The sequence below is a fragment of the Rhamphochromis longiceps genome, linkage group LG7 (genome assembly GCF_057381845.1).
Source record: "Rhamphochromis longiceps isolate RC_006_pf linkage group LG7, R_longiceps_female_GT1.1, whole genome shotgun sequence".
NCBI lineage: Eukaryota > Metazoa > Chordata > Actinopteri > Cichliformes > Cichlidae > Rhamphochromis > Rhamphochromis longiceps.
In genome coordinates this window covers 5,400,788-5,426,855 of record NC_140563.1, presented here as the reverse complement: position 1 = coordinate 5,426,855, position 26,068 = coordinate 5,400,788, and the positions used below count along the sequence as shown (strand labels likewise).

The 26,068-nt window shown below is 40.7% G+C and overlaps 1 protein-coding gene across 2 annotated transcripts in view; it reads left to right on the top strand.

Moving 5' to 3' along the window:
- mrpl23 (mitochondrial ribosomal protein L23) overlaps positions 1-26,068 on the top strand; it is a 55,741-nt gene that overhangs the window by 13,026 nt on the left and 16,647 nt on the right. The window contains exons 3-5 of one of the 2 annotated variants that reach the window (XM_085411783.1): positions 749-831; positions 10,265-10,338; positions 22,527-22,604. In XM_085411783.1, the coding sequence (XP_085267909.1) occupies positions 749-831; positions 10,265-10,338; positions 22,527-22,601 (232 nt within the window). In that variant the 3' untranslated portion in view covers positions 22,602-22,604. Of the gene's footprint in view, positions 1-748; positions 832-10,264; positions 10,339-22,526; positions 22,605-26,068 lie in introns of those variants that run through there. The other variant, XM_085411782.1, reaches the window with a different exon arrangement.

Here is a 26,068-nt window from a genome sequence, read left to right as displayed (position 1 = left end):
GCTAATATTGTTACAACAACTCAAGGTATCGGGCCGTCACCTTGGAAAAACGGTGAATATTACATTATCCTGTTCTATTAAAGAAACGTATGAGGTGATAGAAGATGCCATATCCGAGGCACTCATGTCAGACCACAACGTCGCTATTAAGCACTTTGTCAGACGCATTTGGGAAGTGCTTTCTACCAGGCTAATCCAATTGGCTTGATTGATTAGCAGTTAAAAGCCTTTCTTTCCCTAGTCAGAGGAATCTGCTTCAAATGCTGCCCAGCAGGCTAGCTTTAGCTAGGCTGGCCTGCCGGATCAGTTGGTGCCAGGCCCACTTCCTGTGTAGGGTTTCACAGGACGCGATCAATACTTGCAGACAGCTAATTGGATGAACACTGACACTCACATTTCTCCTCTCCACTTTACGGTCCATAGAATAAAAGCTGAATATGGGTTTGTACGAGAGTGTCCTGTCCGTTACATTTGATAATATAACAACAAAGTTTATGGGAATGCAATGTGGAAATGAGCTGCATCATTTCTATGTAGGTGTCAGTTAAGTGAATGTGGCATTATATGATCAACAGTGATCCAGTATGTAAGCCTGCAAGGGCTCGACTTTAACCACAAAGATTTTTTCTCGGCCTGTTGTGTCTCCAAACACACGTCCAGATTAATCCTTATCATATGCAACGCCTTATTCTTGGAAGCCTCCATAACCTCTGTTCTGTTTTCTGTTTTTCTGGGTATATCTGGACAGAATGACCAAGTACGATGTAAAGAACTACTTGGAGAAGATCTATAATGTCCCTGTGGGAGTTGTCCGCACCAGGATACAGTTTGGTGAGTCTTCTCATTTCTTTGCACTCAAGCACAGAGGGCCTGTAACTTTTTCAGAATTTGGAGTGATTGTACTGTTTCGCAAAATATCATCATGTTATTGCCAGGGTTGGCCTTATCTCTTTGTTTTTGTTGTTTGGGATGAAAGTGTGTTCGCTCAGCTCTAAATGGGATACAAGCACCATCGTTTTTTTGGGTGTTTCTACTCTTTCTTATTTTCATCTTCATTGTAATCTTCTGCTTTTCTTCTGATAAATGCGGCCATGACAGCTAATTTAAATGGAAAAAAGTTTTTGATTGGGATGTTCTTTACATTTGGTGTTTGAGCCTCAAGTACTATAGTGCTAAAATGGGCTCCTTCTTTACATATATATATATATATATATATATGTGTGTGTGTGTGTGTGTACTGATTTTTTATTTTATTTTTTATATTCATGTTATATTTATTCGCTTTATTTATTAAACCATTTAATTACGCTCATCATTTAATGTAATCATTTACCTTTATGAGCTATTTTCTTCAGTGTTATTGTATTTTTTTATTGAGCTAAGTTGTTTTTCAAGTGCTTGGTGCTGTAACTCAGTCATTTCCCAGTCTTTTTGGATGAATAAAGTATTTATTTTGAGTTTATAATTGGCTTTCTTTTCCCTCATCACATTTTAATCAGTTTCTATAATGACACTAGTGCATCATAAATATGATGTTGTACGGGCAACACCAACACAGTTGATGCCAGTGGTGGAAAAACATACAAACATCATGACTTTGCATGCGTCTAAAGGCTTAGTCAGTCCAAAACATTGGGAGAGGGTGGTGAAAACACTTGATTCCTGGTATGCAATACCAAGCCACAAATATTTCATCCAAATTAAAATCCTAAAGTTGTAATGCAGCTGTTCTGAGTCAGTGGGGTAGATGCGCTCGCACACACACACGCACACATGCATACGTGGTATAAATATTTTGATTTCAAACCGAATGCATGACTTAAGTACAACATAAAAGATTTGCATATAAGTAATGGACTATGTGCAAACTAAATATGAAACTTTTTTTTTGTGATGTGTAACTCGGTACACAAATCTTGTTACACACTAAACACAGTTCACCCTTACAGTGAAGATGTACCGAAATGGACTGTTCAAAAAAATAAAGTAACAGTTTTTAATCAGAGTATAGCATCAAGTCAGTTAAACGTCTGGAAATATGATCTGATCAGTTAAGTACCACAGGGAGTTGGTAATCAACCCCCAAAACAAGGAATGGTTTTACAGGTGGAGGTCACTGACATTTTTTTACCTCTTGGTCTTTTCTGACAGTTGGACATAACCGTAGGTCCTTAACCTGTCAGCAGGACTGGCATTTGGTCCTTTTGTGCAAGGGGGACAGAGTGAGCAGTGTTAAAGCCCTACAAAATGACCTTCAGCAGGCCACTGTTGTGAATGTGTCTGACCAAGCGATCAGACTTCATGAGACTCTGACATCCTCTAGTGTGCCGTGTGCTCACTGTCCAGCACTGTAGAGCTCGATTGGCATTGAACATACAATACCAGAACTGATAGGTCTACCACTGGCGCCCTGTTCTTTTCACAGAGCAGATTCACCCTGAACACATGTGACAGATGTGAAAGGGTCTGCAGAAGCTGTGGAGAATGCCTGCCACTAATGTTGTTCACCGTGACCGATTTGGTGGTGGAGAGGCATATCCATGGAGGCATGCACAGAACCCTACAGGGTAGCCAACAGCACCCAGACTGCCAGTAGGTATCAGGATGAAATCCTTGGAACTATTGTCAGACTCTACACTGGTGCAGTGGGTCTTGGGTTCCTCTTGGTGCATGACAATGCCCGGTCCCATATAGGGAAAGTAGACAGGCACTGACGCTACCATGTTGCACTTTAGACTGTGTAACTGCTCAGTGATGCCCTGGGCCAGATCCCAGGACAGCACCCGTCGTCTCATTAGCAGCATGCTCCGATGTTGTCAGGCATGCATAAAAGCACTTGGGGCCACACAAATTCCTGTGAAGCATTTTGACTTGTTGCACTGAAATTTCGGCAAAATGGAGACGCCCACGGCATTTTATTTATTTGGATTTTTGTGGTGTCTTTGAATTCAACCCTCTCTAGGTTGATGATTTTCATTAAACTATTCACTTGTCTTTTGTTCCTAACACATTACCCAGTCCATATCAGTGTAGATATCAACATGATTTTTCCCATTGAGTTCTTATGTTTTCAGTGTTGCTTGCAATGTATAAACAAGTCTTGTCTGTAACTAGCAGGATGTTTGATCAAAGCATTGATTGAAACTTGCAAAACTACTTCTGTGTACTTTCTGCCTGGTGCTATCTATCTGTACGGCCCCATATTTGGTTATCTGGTGTAGTGCTTAATGTTATACCAAATTACTGCCATATTAAAAATGTAATGCATTTACTTAATTAAATTATGTAAATGTAATTTCATAATTTTTAATAGGGACAAGAATTTCAAAAACATATACCGTAATTGTCGGGCTATAAGCCGCTACTTTTTGCACAAGCTTTGAACCCTGCGGCTTTTAGTCAGGTGCGGCTTTTCTATGGATTGTCCATGATTTTTGTCATATCGTAAGACGATTTGTTTTGTTTGTTCCGCTGTTGTACGGCACTACGTTGCCTGGCGGAAGGGCATGTGATCAGACACACAGTATCGGGGTTCAAGAGTGGTATGTTGGTCACATGTCCATCCGCCAGACAAAATAGTGCCGTACAAGTAGTGCGAAAAACAAACTTCAAAGTAGCGCTATGCGTTCAGTGGGAGTCGTGGATGACGAGCGGCGATAAACTTGCAAAAAGCAAGTTATGCTCAACTCCACTGGTGGAATCTGACAGCGTGGAAAAGTGTGAAAACATCCATGATCACCAACGGATTTCGAAGGGCTGGACTGCTGCATGATGGAGAGGAGGACTCCGCCACGGCCCTTCTGAGGGTGTTCGACTCTGACACTGACAACGAGGATTTTTTTGGTTTTGAAAGTGACAACGAAGGAAAGGAGCTGAGAGTGTAGACGTAGCCATCCTGAGCCTGTTCGTATCCGACACTGGAGAAGAGGACTTTGGTGGTTTTAGTGCGCAGAAAGATGGTGGTGAATGACTGACTTTTCTTCTTGTTAAAGCCGTGTCACTGCACCTGAGCCTAAAAGGTAGTCCGGATCTATTTTTCTGGTGTGCTGCAGGTTATTGTTATGTACTACATTTGTTACTCATTTATGAAGCACAGTACATGTTTCGTACTTGTAATTACCGCTACTTGTACATATACCTAAAAAGTTATGCAAATGTGTACCCATAACTTGTTTTTCAAAATATTAATAAAAGGGGTGTGTCTCCAAACAGCCATCTCTTTCCTGACAATTCCCTATGTGCATATTAGAATAGAATAGAATAGAATACTTTTATTTGTCAATTTCTTCAAATGTACTTGCCATACAAAGGAATTGAAATTACGTTTCACACTGTCCCATGCGTAGGCATTGACAACAATAAGGTGCAGATGCACAACAAAAACAGCCCTAACAATAAGATAATAAATAGTAATATAATAATATAAATAGTGCTAAAAGAATACTAAAAAAATATATATAGCAGCAGGTGTGTGCAATTGCAATGCAAGTCAGGAATGTTTTCAGTTCTTGGTTCAGAGAGTGTTTCCTTGTTGGAGAGTGTGGGGGGGTAGAGTCCAATCTGTCTACTATACTTCTGCCAATCTGGTGATTCTGCTGGCTGGGAGCCGGGAGGGAAGAGAGTTCAGCAGTCTCACAGCCTGGTGGATGAAGCTGTTGGTGAGCCTGGTAGTGCGGGAGCGGAGACTTCTGTATCTCTTTCCAGAGGGCAGGAGGCTGAACAGACAGTGCGCGGGGTGGGTTGCATCGTTGACAATTGTGATGGCTTTGCGGGTGAGGCGAGTGGTGTAAATGTCTTGCAGGGAGGGGAGTGGTACACCAACTATCCTCTCAGCTGTTCTCACAATGCGTTGTAGAGCTTTTCTGTTATAGTCAGTGCAGCTACCGCCCCACACAGTGATGCAGCTGGAGAGGATACTTTCAATAGTTCCTCTGTAGAATGTAGTCAGGATGGGTGGTGGAGCACTTGCCCGCTTGAGTTTGCGCAGGAAGTAGAGGCGCTGTTGTGCTTTCTTGGCCAGTGATGCTGTGTTGGTGGTCCAAGAGAGGTCCTCACTGATGTGCACCCCCAGGAACTTGGTGCTGCTCACCCTCTCCACCGCAGCGCCGTCGATGGAGAGGGTGTCTATATATTATATATATATATATAATATATATAATATTCTCTTACATATGATAAGTCAACATTGAAACACCTGCGGCTTTTAGTCAGGTGCGGCTAATGTATGTACAAAACAGGATTTTCCCCTGATTTTAGCTTGTGCGGCTAATATTCAGGTGCGCTTTGTAGTCTGGGAAATACGGTACTTTGATGTTCACTGGAAGTTATTCTTCAGAGATTACCCCCCCCACCCAAATTGCTCAAATAACTGAGCATATTCATAGTAGGGCTGAACGATATATCGCATTTGCGATAATATCGCGACATGATCAAGTGCAATTTTCTAACCGCAAAGGCTGCGATTATACTCTGGACATGTCCAAATTCATGGGCTGCATCCTCCTGAGGCCGCATTTGTAGACCGATTACGTCACAGCGACGTGCCGAAGGCTGTCCAAATTACTACCATATCCCAGAATTCATAGCGCGGCCCAGCCAAACTCCAGTTTCCAGCAATGGCGGCCGCTACTAAGTTTTAAAATTACTCATACTAATCTTTCTGGGTCACAAAATAAACTTTTAACATATTTTCAGGCGAGAAAGTAGTTGTGTAAACATCAAATATCTGCTCGGTTTATCAAGATATCCCATATTTGCAAAAGTGCTTCGACGTTTTCAGAGGCGTCTGCTACCCACCAGCTCGACAGCTAGCCGGGAGCTCGAGGGTTACTGATGCGGCCGAGAACGGCACAACTCCCGGCACATCATTTTCAGATCACCGCGGAGTTTCGCTGCTCGGGTTAAACGTAATATATAAGTCACTTAGACAACCTAAAAATGTTATTGTTGGGCTTTTTTCAGTGTTTTGTTTGTTCGTGAGTAAATCGGTTTGGCTGAGATTAAAGTTATTAGATTAGATAAAATAAAACTTTATTAATCCCCCGGGTGGGTTCCTCCTTGGTTTTCACACAGCTGACTAAACGTCAAACAGAAAACTTATTAAACAGAAGTATGAGACAGTCGAGAATTTACGCCAGTGTCTGGTTATATTTTAGATAGCAAGAAGCAGACGGCCGAGTTTATTAAACTCCACCGAGACAGCGGTGACGCTAATCAGAACTAGACCATCCAATTTCACGCCTTTAAATTTTAAAGGCGTGTTTGTGTGTGTGTTTATACAATTGCTATTATGTTTGCACTTTATGTGTAATGTTACTGACTGCAAAGATCAGTAAGATGTGTGTATTTTTTATTTATTAGTTTTATTTATTTAATATTATTTTTTAATTGAATGACTGTCTAGTAGTTCACAGATGTCGAAAAACTGAGTGTGGTAAAGCCACTGATTTTTTTTTATGTATATTTCTGCAATCTGCACATTGTACTGACTTTCATTTTAATGTTTACACCAGGGTTCCTTGTCAGCACTTTATGCTCAGATGTTTGTAAGCTAAAAATAAACTATTGTGTATGTTCAAATATACTGTTGTGATTGAAGAAGTTAAATAAAAATGTCAGTCATCAATTCATGCATCACCTCATGTCATCATAACAGAGGTCTGTCTTCCAGGAAAGAACAGTTTAAAATTAATGTAATATAGTATTGGCCATACTATATGATGTATTGCTTGTCTTTGTTTAATAATACAGAAGACAAAGACCTTAAAAAATAATCGCATATCGCATCGCAATTGCAATATTGGGGCAAAAAATCGCAATTAGATTATTTTCCATAATCGTTCAGCCCTAATTCATAGCAGACTTGTGACATGCTGGTACTTGTGACATGATGTTACTAGCTCATTACGTCCTACAGGGTAGGCAAAAAATATTTCTATAAAGTATTTAAACACGTCTACATTTCTTTAAATAATTTATCAAACGTCTAAAAATTTAACTTGGCAGCGATTCATTTTTGTTTAATTTATTTTTTTTATTTAATTCACAATAAAAGCCTCAAGAGTTTGCAAAACTTTTCAAAGGAGCTAAAAACCATAATATAAATCTTTTAAAACTGTTTCTGACTTGTGCTGGTTTTACTGGAAATTATTTGTAAACATGAGGTTATATTGTTACTCTTCTTTCCCCCCATGATAATTCTAATTCTCTATTGTGAGAATTGTTTTAATTGTTTTTTTTTATATAGCACTGAGGTTCACAGAAGCAGGGTTTTAGGAAACATAAAGTCTAATTGGTTCATTTTTGGAGACTGTCAGCAGTGGTTAGCGGTGATTAGCAATTTAAGCTTACAATGTAGACGGCCTTCCACTGACATGCAGCAGCGGGAGTGTTTTCCAGCGGCTAGTTGCGGTGGTGGTTAGCGTGCCTGGCTCTCCTTTCTCCTTAACACACACAGCTGCTTATCTGACGATCTGCTGCTGCAGCACTCCAGCTGTCCCAGGACACCCCATGCTCCCTCCACATAAACACATGCTATTCACTTATAAACTTGCTGCTTCGTCCCCTCCTCATCCCAACCTCGAATCCCTGAGTCCTGCGCCCCTGTCAGGGATAATTTCAGAGCCAAAACCAGTTTTATCATTGATTTAGTAATCCTATTGGCTTTTTATGGGTGAGTTAATGGCTTAAGTTTTTAGGGGCTCAGTATAATTCTAGGAATCTGCAAGTTCATGATAGAACAGAGGAAAAGGAGAATTGAATTGCTTGAAGATGGAGAGATGCTAAGACCCTTCTTTGCTAGCTCTGAAGGTCCAAGAGGAGAACACCCCTCCACTTCTGGCAGAGAGAGGTGCCAAGCTTAGCCTAGCCTGCAGTCTGAGGAACCAATTAGAACTGTTTATTTGAGTTGTGTCATTAGAAGCTAAGAGAAAAGCTCCTTGGTTGAGAAGAAGGAAAGAAGGGAGATTTTGGGGGATAGAGTCGGTCAGAGAAGTAAGACTAGCTGAGGGCCCCGGTTATCCTTAGGTACGTCAGAGAAGGTATCCCTGTCTGCGTCAGGGGTTCCACTCCATTTGCAGTGTAAAGACGGGAGCAAGCTGAGGAGAGTAAGGGGCGCAAAACAACCCTTTCTTCCCTCCATATGCGGCAGGGGTATTTTGGAAGGAGTTGCCATGGTTACTCCTCTGGTCTGGGATTTGTAACGTGATAGCTGGCTGCCAAACCGCAATCTCAAAGAGGGAGGAATTGTGCTTGCGTTTGCGAGTGTTGTATGAAAGGTCTGTCTGTGTGTCTGTATACGTTGGGAAAGGAAACCAAGGGAAATATACTTTCTTTTATATCTTTTCGAGGTATTATGCACTTGTTTGTGGGTTTTCAAAGACCTTTCGATGTTTTATGACAGAACTGGTCAGGGTCGTACCTTGCTATTTCAAAGGTTGTAGCATTTCCCTGTGGATTTCCTCAGCAACCTAATGGCAAACATATACACACACACACACACACACTTTTTTTTTTTACCTTCATCTCCCACCCACTTAGGGGCCTCCACTTAGCCAGCGTGGTGGAGGTGGTGGTGGGGTGTGTTTTACAACCCTGCTCAGGGAAAGCCCTGAGCAGTGGGCTGCCCGGCTAGTGATTACTAGCTACACGTACCACACACACATAGGCATGGACACACACTCACGAATGACTCACTACAGGGGAATGTTTCCCTTGTTTTTGAATGTCATAAACTGTTCCCATGGAAATGGCAGTTACTCAGAGGGCCTGTTGACTTGACCACTGGGGTCTTATTGAGATTAGAGTTCTATGGGAGAGATGGACCATTTGATGCGCTGGTTAGTATCCGTCATCATTGTAGTTTTTGTTGTAATGTAAAGATGTGTATACCTGTATCTAGGGCCTCAAAAAATCTCTTTGATTTATTTGAAGTTAAGTCCCTAGCCTGCCTCCACACACATGTGGTATCCCTACACATGCACGCACTCAGCAGTTACCCGGTTCCCTGACTTTCAAACCCAGAGAGGTCTGAAAGGAATGAGGATGATGTCATCATCACCTGCAGTTGTGAAAGAGGTTAACCAGCACTACATGGTAAACAAGATTGGTTTGTCCTTTTCCACACATTTTCAATTATAACTTTGGCTTTTAGCCACTATGAAGAGAAGATAACCCTTTGTTCGTTTTTTGCAATAGTTCACTTTCACCTCGTTTTCAAAGTTCAGACAAACCACTTTAGTTTATCTGAAGCCAAGATTCCAGAAAGGGAACCTTTGGATAGAATCAGAATCAGAATACTTTATTGATCCCTGGGGGAAATTATTTAATTAATTTAAATAATTAATTATAGCAAAGATCCATCCAGAGAAATTGAAAGAACACATAAAATTATTTTGTTCTTTCAATGACTTGAAATTGTGTAATGCTGAAGTTAAGGATCAGCAGTGGTAATGCACTGGAAGTCTCCTGGCAGTCCATGGACAGCTCATCTACCTGTAGAGAGTGTCTGTTGTCGATAGGGACAGCGTACAAAGTATGTGGTAAAACTAGTCTGTGGGAAACTCTTGCTTGTACTGTTGTTGGTCAGTCAGCCAGCTGCTGAAAATATACAAAAAGCTTATTTTTTTTCCCCCATCTCCTTTTTGTGGTGAACTTCACTGTCACTGCTTTCGCCGTTCTGGCTCACTTGTCAACCAATTAGTGTTCAGCTGAGACATGTTGTCATCCTCGTCCAGCAACGTGCAGTTGGGATTTTTGAGGGCTTTGTTTAAAACCCCTCTCCATACCACTCCCTAGGGAAATGCATACGCAAATGGACATATTTGTGGTAGCACAAATTAAGCTCAAGTCCACTGCTTCCTGGGCTTTTGTCACCCTGTGCTCGTCCCTTGTTGTTTGATGTAGCTAGAGCTTCTTGCTTAAAAAAAAAAACCCAAAAAAAGAAAAATAGTGTTGTTCAGAAAGGAATGGAGCACACTGTTGTAATTTCTGGGCAGATAATTAGTGCTTTACACGTTTTGTTGACTGACTCGTAGTACAGCTAAAAATGTTGCAACACTGCCCACAGAGAATAATACTGGTACCATACTAGAGACTATAAGTCTGTAACTGATAAGCCATAATGATATTCATTTCTTTTAACATTATACTGTTATTTTTGCTTAGTCATGCTCTCACTATATTCATAAATATCATCACTTTGTCCCTATGTTCTCTTTCTAGTTTACCTTCAAAAGTAATACCTGCTGCTCTTTCTCTTTTTCAGGGTCCAACAAGAAAAGAAATCATCTAAACCAGAAGGTTAAGCAACCAGATTATAAAGTAGCCTACGTTCAGCTGGTGAGAAAACATAAACACACACACTTATCCTTCTACTCCTATCTCTTCTGGTTAGTGTGTAGTGTAGCTATAGCTCACAGACTCCTACCCAGTACACAGTGCAAGGCAGAGACCTCACCACAATAACGCTCTCTTTTTTTTCTTGGACGGCCAGCTGTGTGTGTGTGTGTGCGCGCTCGTGTGTGTGTGTGTGTTTCTTACTGTGGGGGCATTTTGGGGGCATTGAACTTTAATCTTTTTTTCTTGTGGGCTTTTTTTAAGGGAAGAACTGGGGTTGGTTGAGATGGGTATGTTGCATTGTCCTGCAGTTGGCTTTGAAGGCTACATCCTTAATTCACTCTTCCTTATACACATGCTTGAGAAGTACAGTTTCTTTACCTGACATTCTTCCTTTGTTCTTGAGAATAAACCACGCGCATCATATTATCTCATATCTATAATTTGAATCTTTTTCCTGTGTACCTCACCAGGGCTTTGCCATATCCTACTGTACATGGTAATCCTGGAATAAATGTTTACGTGATTGAAATAAGTGTAATTTAAATTATAAAGCTACACCATGAACCGTGAAGAGCGCGCAAAACAGAGCAAGGCCAGATATGTCTGAGAGCGAGAGCAGCATGTCATTTTTTTGAAGAAAATTTACTACCTGAAAGGAGAGATACTTCAGGAGTATGGAAGCCATTTGGCCGCAAGAGGTCAAGCCTCAATCAAAGCAAGGGGCTTTGCAAAATATGCAAGAAAACTGTAGAAATAACAAACTTATAATAAGTTTTGAGGCAGAAGCACACCATTGAGTAGATGAAGCTATGATGGCATGTGAGGGGGAGATACTAGCAGCTGGTGAAGTAAACAAATGAGTCAACCGAGCATCAGGGGAACACTCGCTGATTGTGCTCCATGTGACAGGAAGAGCAGACGGTGGATGAAAATTACTGATGCAGTTGGTGCATCAGGTGGACAAGGAGGGATTTAAGCAGCTGGGCAAAAAGCTTGACCCAAGTGGCAACATTTTAGTTAGGAAATAATTTTTAATTTCCGTTTTATTATGTGATAATGTTGTGCAGTTTCTTGAAGAGTTACAAGATGAAGTTACTTTAGTTATTGTTAGACTAAAATGTTAAGCCATCATGTTATACGTTTATTTGCAATGTCCAATGAAAAAAAACGATCTATGCTACTTTTGTGCTTGCTTTTGATTTGTGCTTTGTCATGTTATCAATGATGGTAGCTCATTCCAAAAGGATGGATTGCAAGTTGTTATCGCAGATTAAATTTACGGTATTATCACAAACATCCTTGAACAGCTACATCAGCTACAGCTCCCACCCGTACGGCTCACACGCTCGGGCAGCCTTCTTGAAAAATGGGTTGGGGTAAAAGTTAAGTGCAAGACAGTCTCTTTGGTTTCATATGAGACTTTTTACAACAAATATTGAGATATGGTTGGATGGAGCAGTCATGTTCACTTAGAAAGCTGTTGCCTCCAGACCTTTACGTGAGTATTCTTGATCATTTCACTAAAGCTTAAAGTCTGTTAGTATTTGTACATCCCTCACCCACCACTTGCAAAATAAAACATCACTAAAGTCACCTTATTAATGGCCCTTTGATCTGTATGAAAAGCAAGTTTTGTGCAATTTTTGTTTTGTGACTGCTGTTTTGATCTTGCCCAGGTAAATCAACACTGGGGTAGACACTTGTATATACTGCACCGCCCACCCGACCGGGTGCCATCAATCTTGAAATGGATGAATAATGAAAACTGTCTAAACATGACAAAAGAGGATGAAAAAGAGGATACATAATTGAAGCAGCCATGAATCTTTTAAAGGGGAGACTTCCTCTTGTCTAACACTAAGGCAGTGGCTTGTGATTTTGTCTGTGGCAGGAATTCCCAGCACAGTTAGTAGTGACGCTTCTGTCTCACCAGACATGCACCACCATTGTAGGTAGGAGGATGCAGAACACTGCGCACACTTGGGTACACACACCTGTGACATGTGCATCATTCATGCATAATGAGCCCTAGAGGATAGATGTTTTTCTTTGAGTGTCATTTGCTCCCTAGTCACATTCATGTTGCAGGTTTGTCAAGTCGTGCACACTTAACTGCATGCAGAAATGAAGATTTGCTGTCTCTTTGCTGCTAAATGGCTAGATATAAAAACCAAAACCCTGTCTAAATTCTCTGGCTGATTTTTGTAAAAAACATGCTTTCTCCTCACCCTTTCCTATAGTACTTAACTTTCTTAAGTATACACGTACGCACACGTTCACACACTCTCAAACACAAAGGCCCAGAAAACTCTTGTTTCTTTTGCAGCAGTTGGTAGAAAACAAGATTGTGCCTAATTGACTCCACATGTGGAAGAGTTTTCTGTGGGTAGATGCTCACACTGTGGTACCCCCGTTCTACTACCCTCATCCTTGTCTCCCCCCTCCTCCCCCTGCACATCAGCTAATATTGCAGCAGTAATACGTTTGCCCCCTCTCTCATTCCTTACTCTAGGTTTGTGGTTGAGGGGAGGCCTCCCGTTTTGCAGGGTTCCGTGACGGCCATTTTCCTTAGGCTTAGGGGGCACCCCAGTACGGGGGGGGGGGCTGTTTCTGCATGTGTGAAATGTGCATTGTGTGTGGGAAAGTGTGTACAAGTATGAGGGGCTTTAAGGGTGAGCTAGGGAGGTGACCAAGGCCATGATGGAGCCGTGCCAGAACAGGGAGGTCCAGAGACTGGGCAGAGCAATCAGGGGGAGGGGAAAGAGGCTCTATGTGTGTGAAACTGGGTGGTGGGTGCTGGTGGTGAGGTGACAAAAACAGCGGTACAAATCTTCAGTAAATCAGATTGCTTTTAAGCCTGACTGGCTTTCAGTGGGACTAATGTGTTTAAAATCAGACTGCTTTTATGCACCACTTGGCCCAGTTGAAGGCTAACTCAAGCCGATGTGCTCAGGGTAGGGCTGGGCGATATGGCCTAAAATCCATATCACGGTATAATTTGAAGCATGTGTGGTAATGATATATATCGCGATATATTCTTTTCTTCTGTATAACGTATTTTACACACTATAAGGCACACTTAAAATCCTTTAATTTTCTCAAAAATCGACAGTGTGCCTTATGTATGAATTCTGGTTGTGCTTACTGACCTCGAACCGATTTTATGTAGTACACAGCGCGCAGAAATCTGTCAAAAATGTTTTAGTACGACTTTGGTAAGCTATGAAAGCACACCGCTTGATGGATTGCCGGAGCATTACAGCTGCCGCAGTCAGGAGCCTCGCGGAGTAAAATGAGTCCAAAACTCTGTCTGCTTCAGGTCCCAAAGTCAAACAAACACTGCGGCATCACTGAGAGTTAAAAACTGTCTAAATTCTTTCATCTTTAATAAAATGATCAGTGTTGCTGCTTTACCAGGTGTAACAATTAAGTTTAACATCCAGGCATCCATGAAAACAGAATTTATTAAATTCAACGGAGTTAGAAGTTAGCAGGAAGTTAGCTCGCTAATTTTCACCTAAACATGATATAGCATGTTCTGACTGAGAGATTTCTGAAAAAAATACAAACGTACAGCTCTGCTATCACTTCCAACATAAACGAAGAGAGAAAACTAAACAGCAGTGACGTTTGCAGGGTTACTGAAGTTGGACTTGCTTGTATATAATGATGTCCTACGTGATTGCTATCAAAACAGCTATGTTAGCATAAGATTAGCGCAGTGAAGCTGAAGGATGAACGCCAACTTTTTCCACTCGATGAAATTTAACGTGAGGTTTCTGGTGGTTAGGGACAAATGCAATTGCATTGCATTAACATGAAACTTGTTCTTTGAAATTTTGCGTTTCACTTGTCCATTTAGAAAATTCACTGTAACCATTTTAATAGTTCATCTGTGCTGTTATTTTCCAGCCTAGATTGTATTCTGTAAAATGTTTCTTAGAGATTTATTTAGACATTTAGTTTCGGGGTGTTTAGTGATTTAGTGATGAATGCTGTCATTTTTTTGATTTGCATTTGCCTTCCTAACTCCTATTCATCTTTCCACTGGATTGTAAATCACTTTGTGAAGTTTCTTAAAATAAGTCATCTGTAGCTAAAGCATTGGTCATGATTTGGATATTACAGTGATAGTTTACAGGTACCTGTTAAGAATTACTGGTACAGATGCTATAAATGATGTGTTAACAGTTGTCTGTAATAGTGTCAATGTCAATTTATGGATAATTATGGGGGTGGAAATGAAAACATGCAGATTGATTGAGATTTATAAAAAAACAGATGTAGATTTTATTGAGTGTTTTCAATAACAACACCATATTAACAAACACATTTTTTGTCTCTGAGTCAGATTACAATCCTCAAAGTTGGTATTTAGTTAACATTATAGTGACATTTATAGTGTTTTGGTGAATAACTCTTTAAGTCACTTACTTGTCATACAAGATGCATCTTGCCAGCTTTTTAGGAAATGTTATTCTCTCTTCAATTTGTACTGAGTGGTTGTAAATTTAGTTGTTTTCACACAAAATCTTCAGATGGTTTCGGGGAAATAACACTTGACCTTTCTTACAAGTGATACACAGCAGGAAGTACTCTGCTACGTGGCTGCACAGTAGTGCCTGGAAAAAAATGCAACTGAGGCTAAATGTTGAAATTGCTGTTGAAATTCTTGAGAGAACTGTTTTAGTTCTTTAGCTTTTCTCTGCATTGCTTCACTCTTCCTGGATGCCAAAGGCAGAGGTTAACAAGAAATGCAAGTACAAATTATTATATTTCACTTACATGAGTCATGTATAATGCTTACAGAGATTTGGGAGAAAAAAAATTAATTAATTTTTATGTTCATAGTTGTTTGATTGCATCTCTTATACAGGAGAGGAAATAATTCTTTGATCCCATGCTGAATTTTGAAGTTTGCTCACTTACAAAGAAATTAACAGTCTTGAATTTTTATGGTAGTTTCTTTTTAATTGAGATATATATATATATATATATATATATATATATATATATATATATATATATATATATATATATATATATATTAGGCGTGCAACGATACACAAAATTCACGGTTCGGTTCGATACTTTGGTGTCACGGTTCGATATCTTTTCGATACAAAAAAAATGTTCATGCCTTTTTAGTTTGTCATTTATTAAAATTATAAATATATTTTTTAACTCAAAAATACAGTTTTTAAATTTAATGTTGCTGAAAAAAGTAATAAAAAATAAATCTATCTGATCGAGAAATCACTCATCTTTGGAAAAGAGAGTTTATTACAGAGAAATGTCACTTTCCAAAATAAAAGCTATACTATACCCTTCTTCTGGGCTATATTCTCAGCAGCATATTAAACACATAAGGAGAATCATGGGCTAACGGCTGTCTAAATGACTCGGGTAAAGTTTGTAGCATGCGTGCTTGTTGTTTTTGTCTGCTTCCACTTTGCACTAGGATGCTGTCGGAGTAAATGTGCAGTCATATTCATTGTGTTCCCACTAGTGCTTTCAGGTTAATCTTGTTGAAATGACGTTAACGCCACAACACGGCAAATCTCCGTTAACGAGCTACCGCGGATCGCCCCGTGCGTGGGGCTGGACGGTGTCAACACGTTAACGAGCTAACTGCGCTAACACACTAGCTCCCACCAATGTAATTGAGCATTGCATGGCACATCCAACATACTGTTTTACTTTAGTCCATGACGCGCTTACCTTCAGGGTCATACGTCACATGAAAATCAAAATAGTTCCAAACGCCAGATCTGAATTAGGGTGGGGGAGGTTCAGTTTGCCATGTTGCAACAAGAGCTTAACTTCTGTCTCGCCAGCTTGCCCTGCGCTCAGTGAATCTGCGTTTCACTACTCCGCCTAGGCTGCACTGTCGAGCGCAGATCCACTGAGCGCTCAACACAGACAGCATCGTCAGAATGGAAAGTTGATGAACAATACAAAAGTTTTAATTTATTTTGAGATATATATATATATATATATATATATTAGGGGTGCAACGATACACAAAATTCACGGTTCGGTTCGGTTCGATACTTTGGTGTCACGGTTCGATATTTTTTCGATACAAAAAAATGTTCATGCATTTTTAATTTGTCGTTTATTAAAATTATAAATATATATTTTAACTCAAAAGTATAGTTTTTAAATTTAACCCTAACCCTTGTGCGTGTTTTTTATTTTGACAGCGAATGCGCACCTGCGGACCACTTATGTGCAGCCCTGGTTATTTAGCTCGTCATATTGCAGCCACAGAAATTATTTTGTCCATGAAACCATAAAGCTGCACTTTCTTTTTGCCTTATAGTCTGATTTGTCATAACTTTTCCGTTTTGTGGTAAGCTTTTCTTTGGCTGCCACTTCTTCACCCTGACCTGTCTTATTTGGCTCAGCAGAACTGAAATATATATCGTGCTGCTTTTACACACGCACTCACATAAGCTCAGCGATTCTCTGCGCGATCAACCTCTCACATGTTTAAGCTGCGGGAGATTTCACTTGTCATGTTTGCATAGTAAGCTAACGATTAATAAGACGATGTCAGAGGAATTGGTGCACAAATTATCATCACTCACAGATCACTGCTGTCGCTCTCTATACACAGTTCGCACGATTGCAAAGTGAAAGCAAAAAAACAAGCGCAAATTCAAACGCGACTTCAATATGTCACATATTGACAGTGGCTCACCGATGCCAATGACATAATTACCCAGCTACATTTCTGAAAGAATGCAAAAGCATTGACATATATTTTTCGTACAATAGCCCGACGGGCAGGGAAGAGATAGATTTTGGTAGCCCGACTGAAAAAATCTCTAGCCCCGGGACGTCGGGCTAGCGATTTTGCGAGCCCTGTATCTGATTGAGGAATCACTCATCTTTGGAAAAGAGAGTTTATTACAGAGAAATGGCTCTTTCCAAAATAAAAGCTATACTATCCGCTTCTTCTGGGCTATATTCTCAGCAGCATAAGGAGAATCATGTGCTAACAGCTGTCTAAATGACTCGGCTAAAGTTAGTAGCATGCTTGTTGTTTTTGTCTTTGCACTAGGATGATGTCGGCGTAAATGTGCAGTCATATTCGTTGTGTTCCCACTAGTGCTTTCAGGTTAATCTCGTTGAAATGACCTTAACGCCACAACACGGCAAAACTCCGTTAACAAGCTACCGCCGATCGCTCCGTGCATGGGGCTAGACGGCCAACACGTTAACGAGCTAACTGCGCTAACACACTAGTTCACACCAATGTAATTGAGCATTGCATGGCACATCCAACATACTGTTTTACTTTAGTCCATGACTCGCTTACCTTCAGGGTCATACGTCACATGAAAACCAAAATAATTCCAAACGCCAGATCTGAATGAGGTTCAATTTGCCTGTTGCAAGGAGAGCTTAACTTCTGTCTCGCTAGCTTGCCCTGCGCTCTTCCTTCTGACTATGCTGTCTGTGTTGAGCGCTCAGCTGGACAGTGCAGCCTAGGCGGAGTAGTCGAACACAGATTCACTGAGCGCTCAACACAGACAGCATCGTCAGAAGGAAAATTGATAAAATAAATTACAAATGTTGTATTGTTCGATACATATGCGTACCGAACCGAAAGCACTGTATCGAACGGTTCAATATCGATACGAATATCGTTGCACCCCTAATATATATATATATATATATATATATATATATATATATATATATATATATATGTATATGTGTATATATATATGTGTATATATATATGTGTATATATATATGTGTATATATATATATGTGTGTGTATATATATATATGTGTGTGTATATATATATATATATATATATATATATGTGTGTGTGTGTGTGTGTGTGTGTGTGTGTGTGTGTGTGTGTGTATATATATATATATATATATATATATATATATATATATATATATATATATATATATATATATATATATATATATATATATATATATATATATATATATATAGAGAGAGAGAGATCTCAAAGAGCTGTCAAGGATGTCAGCAGGAGTGCCCCCCCCCCCCCGAAATAAAAACATTTACTTTTTATTTCAGCATGTGCAATTTCTGGCATTTGTTGGTCCCATCATTACTCCCTACCCAGCACTGCCCCCACCCCCAATATGGCCACCCCTGTGAAAAAATTCTGGAGGCACCTCTGGCTACAAGATCAACAGCAAGAGGCTTTGTGAGAACGACCATTAATTGCGCTTGATCATGCCTGGTGGGGTGAGAATCAGGGCCGGCCCGTGGCATAGGCCGTATAGGCAAATGCTAAGGGCGCCGTCCATCAGGGGGCGCCACGCCAGTGCCACAAATGTTGAAAAAAAAAAAAAGTTGGTACTATTATTTCTAAATACAAAAAATAATCCCACGTTAATTAAAATGCAAAGTAAAGCTTATTTAATAGAAATATTATTTGTTACAACATTACACTACACTGCTGATGTAGGGGGGGCGCCACCTAAAATCTTGCCTAGGGCGCCAGATTGGTTAGGGCCGTTTCTGGTGAGAATGATTACAGGAAGGTACGGATCAGCTCAACACTGCACAGAAAGAATTATTAAATGAACTGAAGGCAGTTGGGACCACAGTCTCTAAGAACACCATTTCTTAGCACACTATGTCATAATGGTTTGAAGAATTGCATCACCCACAGTGTCCTCCTGCTCAAGAAGGCACATGTACAGGCCCATCTTAAGTTTGCCAGGGAACATCTAAATTATTTACAGAAGGCTTAGGGGAAAGTAATGTGGTCAGATGTAACCAAAATCAAGCTGTCTGGCATCAACTTGACCTGCTGTGTTTGGAGAAAGAGAAATGCTGAGTATGACGCAAAGAAGACCATCCCTACAATCAAGCACGGACATGGAAACATTATGCTTTGGGTTGTTTTCCTGTTAAGTGTACACTGCACTGAGGGCTCAATGGAAGGGGCATGTACCATAAAATTGTGGATGAGTACTTCCTCTCAGCCAGAACACGGAAGTGAGATTGCGGATGGGTCTTCCAGCATGACAATGACCCAAAGCAATATTGCTAAGAGAACAAAGGAGTGGCTAAAGAAAATGCACATTAAGGTCATGGAGTGGTCTAGCCAGTCTCTGCTGTTTTCCAGTCATTGTAACCTGATAGAATCAAAGATGGCATATCCATGTGCATTAACAGTCATCCAGACTCACTGGCAGGATCTAAGTGTTGATGTAAGTTCATGTTTTTGTTGGGTATGATTGTGCAAATCCCACTCAAGCTCAGAGTTTTATCTGTAGACAAAAGCTCACTTCATACAGTCAGAGATGGTCTGCATAAGGCTGAGAGTAGTGAAAGTAGGTGATGAGCAAAAACTTTGCAGCAGAAGGGAGAGCAGGAACACAGATGGTACAAGGTATTCTCACGATGCCGGCCTTTAGTCGTCATGAAATGAGCAGCTTGTTTTGTTTACACATAAGCCAGTGATTTCACTGTTAGCATAGTAGTGTCAGTGTAATTTTCCATCTGAAAGATTCACTTACACACATGCACATTTTTGTAAAAGTTAAAGGCAGATATCTTTAACCCATACAGTCATCTCATTTAACAGGTGAAAGGTCTCTACTATTGTTTATGTGGCTGCTGGCCAAGATCTCTTTAAAGTAGTAAATAAGCTGTCAAAGTTTCTCTCCTTGGCCCCAGTCGCTGACAGCATTGGAGCAAACCAAAACACTGTCCTGACCCGACGACCACAGAACAAAACAAGATACGGGGTTGGACCAGCACTTGTAGAGTAAGTGGTAGCTTCCTTGAAATCGAAATTGCTCATTTCCCATGTTTCTTTCAGTCGCTTTCTCCACCCCGCTCAATCCACATGGAAGGCATCTCTCAAAGTGAAAAAGCGCAGGGAGAGACACAAACAAACTGAGTTAGACTGAGTAGCAACTATGGAGGAGTTGTGACACAGCTGGAAAAAAAGGAACAAGAAGAGAAGAGGAAAAACAGCTGTATTCAGAGCGATTATGTGAAGGAAGCTATGGCCAAGTATGGCTCTCTTCTCTGTTTGACTGACACTAGATGGCAACGTTTTGCTGTATAGCTTCTCTTACTAGTCTCCCTTTTTTCTTGTATCTGTTATTGACTCCTTGTTGCTTAATAATAGACACAGTATGGTTGTGCATATATGTGCAACTGTGTGTATCTGGTTAGGATAAAGGGTGGTGATGGAGGGGGGGTACAGGATGGGTTGCTGCAAACCCCTCTGACCCCCAGCCCCTCCCCTCCTGTTCTCCACTCTGAGTGAAGCCCTGTTCTATGGGACTGGAGGTGCTGAATCAGGCAGTGAAGCTGAGGGAAATCTTGCTTATCTGTGTGGAATTTTATTATTTTCAACTATTTGGATCATGATAGCTCCCATTCACCTTCCCTCCCTCTTCCTCCTTTTCACCTTGTCACGCAAACACAGGCTTTCCTCACACAGCCTTGCCCGTCTGCCGCTTTGCTTCCTTCCCTTCTCTGTACGGCCTCACCCTTGCTTATCACGCCAATTAACATTTTTAACTTCTGCACTTTTCCCTCCCGAGGCGGTCTCATCTTCCCCTTTGGGTGGGATGATTTATCAAAAATGCAATTTCAATTCAGTTTGTACCTCTAGTAATTCTTGTGAGAATTTTCTCCTTTATGATAGGCCATGGAGCACAGAAGTTAAATTTAAACGCATACCGAGGCCTTAGGTGCTATACTGAATCATGGTTTCTTACCAAATATTCAATTTAAAGAATTGTATTTTATTTATTTTTTTAATGGGCTATTCATTTTTTCACCTTTCTGAGGAGAGTTGACCATTAATTCTCCGATTGACAGCTGAAATAAGAAACCGGATTTGTCCAAGGATTTGTCCACACTTATTTAGAATGGCATTGAGGGTTTAAATTAAAAGCTCACAGTGAGTCATATACAGTGCCACTAGGACTTTTGTCATATTCCTACATATGAAGCACAGATCTGCGCAATTATTCAAAACATAAAGGAATCGACCGTCTGAAAGATTGAATCGAGAATGTCAGATATATCTAATATTTTTAGTGTATCGCAAGAGTGCACTGAGCTATAACAGAGGCTTTTTTTTAAGTCTTTATAATAATTAAAAACAAACGCGATAAATTAATTTTCAATTTATCTACAGTCTTGCATCCTTGCGTGTGCATAACTGTATCTATCAGCATTGTAGGCACATAAATCATCTAAAGGAAGGCATAAGCTTATCCACTAATTAGTGTGTTTACATATATATGTGTGCACAGACATGTGTGTATGCTGGTGGTGAGCATTATGAAAGCAGAAGCTTTTCTTGGCAATCAGGCTTCTCTTTAAGGCCCCCCCATCTCCCTGTATGTCTTGATTTGGAAAATTCTACCCCTAAGCAAAATCTTGTGCGAGAGTGTGTGGCTGTGTGTGTGTGTGTGTGCAGGTTTCATAAGAGCTCAGTAGAGAGAGAACATGAATTATAGAGAGCAGAGCAGGGTCTAGGAATCTCACACGCAAACCTTTTCTTTTTTACTTTTTAATTTTATTGACCGTAGTGGAGGCTCTTAGTTGTGCCTTCACATGTTTGACTCTTATGTCCAATTCATTTTAGATGCTTTAAGTGTTAATGCAGTGACTGTGCTGTAGATGGATTTGCATAGGGCAGGTTTAATTATTATCACGAAAACACAATGGAAACTCTCAAAAGCACAGTGCTATAGTAATTTGGTGTGACAAACAAATCTCACAACAAATCAACGGCTCACTTGAACTATATGAATAGTCTTCAGGGCTCTTACAGCCTCTCTGTCTCCTGTCTTTTCTTTTGTTGTTTTCTATTTACTTTTGCTTTATCTCTCTCTGCAGCATCTTCTCTCCTCACCCTCATTTCCTTCCACATTCTCTCCAGTTTCCCCTTATTTAGATAGCCATGGCAACACAGACATACACACTGACCCATACACAAGCGCGCATGCTCGTAACCTTTTCTTGATTACCCCTGACCTCTAGACCTGTAATGACACAGCTGCCACTTTGATCAGCCAATCAGCACGCGGCGCCACCCGTGTTCTCAGCGGTGCTGCCACCGGCTTGATAACATGTTCTGATAGGCCTGTGCTGATGTATTTCCTGTTTTGGTATGCTTCTTCATTTTTTTTTTTTTCTCCACCAGCTGGTCCCCACATTCCTCAGAGTGAGGGAGGGGGGCAGGGGCAACGCCGGGATGTTTATGTTCATGTGCATGTAGGGGTGAGTGTGTTGTTTTTTGTGCAAGGGTCTAGCTGTGTTTGTGTTTGGTAGCCTAGATAGTTTGGTCTAGGGCTGGGAGGGTGTGGGGTAGGTGGAAGGGATGCTTGAGAAGGGGTGTGTGTGTGTGGTGGGGTTGTTTACAAGTATTGGCAATCGAAATGGGGTACATTGTAGGGGGTTGTGGGGGTGACTGACATACATGCAGGGGATAATGATGGTGAACAGCTGTTTATGCATATGCTTCTGCGTGTCTGTAATGGGGAACAGTAGAGATAGGCAAACTTTAGGCGTAATATGGCTTTAAGGTATGATGGAGGATGGTGGAAAAACTGAAGAAATCGAACTCAGTTAGTTGTTGGTCATTATTGTTAATAATGGACAGATATATTTGTGTGTGTGTGTGTGTGTGTGTGTGTGTGTGTGTGTGTGTGTGTGTGTGTGTGTGTGTGTGTGTGTGTGTGTGTGTGCGCGCACGGTTGTTGCTGCTACTTCTGCTATTATCATCTGAGTGTCCAGTTTGAGATCAGATTGATGTGAACGTCTTTGTGGGTGGCTGGATGTGTATTTAGGTAGTGATGATATTTTCCTGAGAGCTCTGTTACCAGGCTCCAATGTCTCCAGTAGCAGGCTGGGAGCAGACATGCCCAGGCATGAAACCTATCATGCATGCGCACGTGCACACATGCACTTTCTCACTCACGCCCTCCATTTGTCTCTGGGCAGAAGTATGTGCTTATGTATTACTGGATGTCCTACACTAGTATGTCAGAGGGTTTCAGCGATAAATCTTAAAGTATTTTCAGTTGGACACTAGAGGCGATGTTCACCAACGTTCTTTACTCCTGGTCCACAAAGTCAAGTATACACAAGGGTTTTAGATCTCTTCTTATCCAACAAATGAATTTGACATTTTCTGTATGGTTGAATTAAATGGTAAATGGCCTGTATTTATATAGCGCCTACATTGTAGCCACAGCCACCCTGGGGCACACTGACTTTAACAGTCTTGCATCCTTGCGTGTGCATAACTGTATCTGTCAGCATTGTAGGCAGTAGAGGTAGGACATAATATTAGTAGGACTGACAATGAGGCACGCAAGGACATATACTACTGCTTGCCAAAGCTGACCAAGTTATTTGGCCATTACAGGGCTGTGGAGGAGATGTTATTGTAATTGGAGGGAGGCTGAGGGTCATAACCCTAAATTAAGCCATAGCAAAGTACTCTTGGTTTCTACACTTCATCTGTTTTTTAACTTAATTTTGTTTGTATGTTTTCACACAAAATCATTTTAATTTCGCTGTCTTTCCTGGGTGCTATTTAATTTGTCTTTTAATACGTACTTCTTTTACATCCCCACTCTCCTTACTTAATATTACTGTTCCTGGAACTGTTCATTGCCAAGACATTTGGACAGAAGAGTGTGTATGTGCGCGCGTGTGTGTGTGTGTGTGTGTCAATGAGATAAAGTGAGAGTGAATGTGTGGCACACCCAGGAGCCAGGCAGCAGGAGCCATTTACAATCATCTGGCTACATCTCTTCTCCTGCCCTGTTCCATTGCCTTTCCTGCCTCGCCTAGTTTGCTTTGACCATTTACTCTCTGTAATTGCAGATGAAAATGCACTGTTCATCTTGTGTTTTATACATGAACTGTGGAATTATGTCCGAAATGTTTGAAGTTGCCATTTCTTACATGTAGAAGAAATATACCAGTAGAACTGTGATATTCTTGATACCCAAATTGATACCATGATGGTGGCAGACTGTTTATTTGGAATGATAACATTATATTTTCACAAGTTAAAGACACAGAAAATGTTAGGGTGGTTGCAGAATATCTCATTAACATTGCCACAACGTCTAAAGTATCTATTTTTACATTAGCTGTTGCAAACATTTTATCTCTTAGAGCATAGCTGATTTCACAATGACAGTGCCAATTGTCGAAAAAAAAAAAAAAAAAAAAGTCATGTCACCATAACCCAAAATATGCCTTTATTGCACTAGTTGTATTTACCATGTGTAGTTTTTCACCTGTGGTATTAAAGAAAACAACAACAAGAGAGAGACAACATTTTTTTGGCGATTTTGGTATTGAAAGGTATTGTAACTAGTACTTCAGGTGATTTCCCCTGTTCATCTTAGTAGAAATGCTTTTTATGCTAATGATGCTGCCTTGGACGTTGCACTAAAACACTAACAGTTGAACCATTTAAACCATACTGTGCACGTGGGAAAACATACTTAGATAACACATTGACCTACTATAGACCGACCTACTGTATTTAGGCACAGCCAAACACAAAGAAAATATTTGCAACACTATAGATGTCTTGAAGGCTTTCCAAGTTGGTGTCATTACTGTTGGTCTATTACAAATGAGTTTTGTTTTAAGTGTGTGGGTTTTTTTTGTTTGTTTGGTTTTTACAACCTGACAGTGTTGTTCTTTTATATAAAACAATAGGAAAAGTATGAAGCGTTATTATGAGAAGGGCTATGTCAAATCATATCATCTGCGATCATCCATCCATCGTCTTCCGCTTATCAAGTTCAGGGTCGCAGGGCAGCTAGAACCTATACCAGCTACCACACGGCGAAAATTGGTACACCCAGGACAGGTTGCCAGTCTTTCGCAGAGCTAATGCATAGACAGACACGGGCAATCTAGAATCTCTAATTAACCTAAGCTGAGAGTACCTGGAAAGAACCCATACATGCATGGGGAGGCGCCGGACACATTCAAACCCTGGACCTTCTTAATGTGAGGCAACAGTGATAACCACCATGCTACCATATCTATGATAGCACAGAATGTAAATTCCAGGTACCGTAATTGTCGGGCTATAAGCCGCTACTTTTTGCACAAGCTTTGAACCCTGCGGCTTTTAGTCAGGTGCGGCTTTTCTATGGATTGTCCATGATTTTTGTCATATCGTAAGACGATTTGTTTTGTTTGTTCCGCTGTTGTACGGCACTACGTTGCCTGGCGGAAGGGCATGTGATCAGACACACAGTATCGGGGTTCAAGAGTGGTATGTTTGTCACATGTCCATCCGCCAGGCAACATAGTGCTGTACAAGTAGCGCGAAAAACAAACTTCAAAGTAGCGCTATGCGTTCAGTGGGAGTCGTGGATGACGAGCGGCGATAAACTTGCGAAAAGCAAGTTATACTCAACTCCACCGGTGGAATCTGACAGCGTGGAAAAGTCCATGATCACCACATTTTAGCTTGTGCGGCTAATATTCAGGTGCGCTTTGTAGTCCGGGAAATACGGTATTTACATTCCCAAGGACACATGTCCAGGCATGTCTAAAAGCAAGAGCCATGTGATGGCCTCAAATGACCATTTGGCAAAAATGGACCTATTTCAACTCCCTCTAACAAAGCAGAGTACTTTTCAAAAAACTGGAAACAACAAAGCACTTGAGGTAAAAAATAAAAAATAAAAACCCCACCAATGA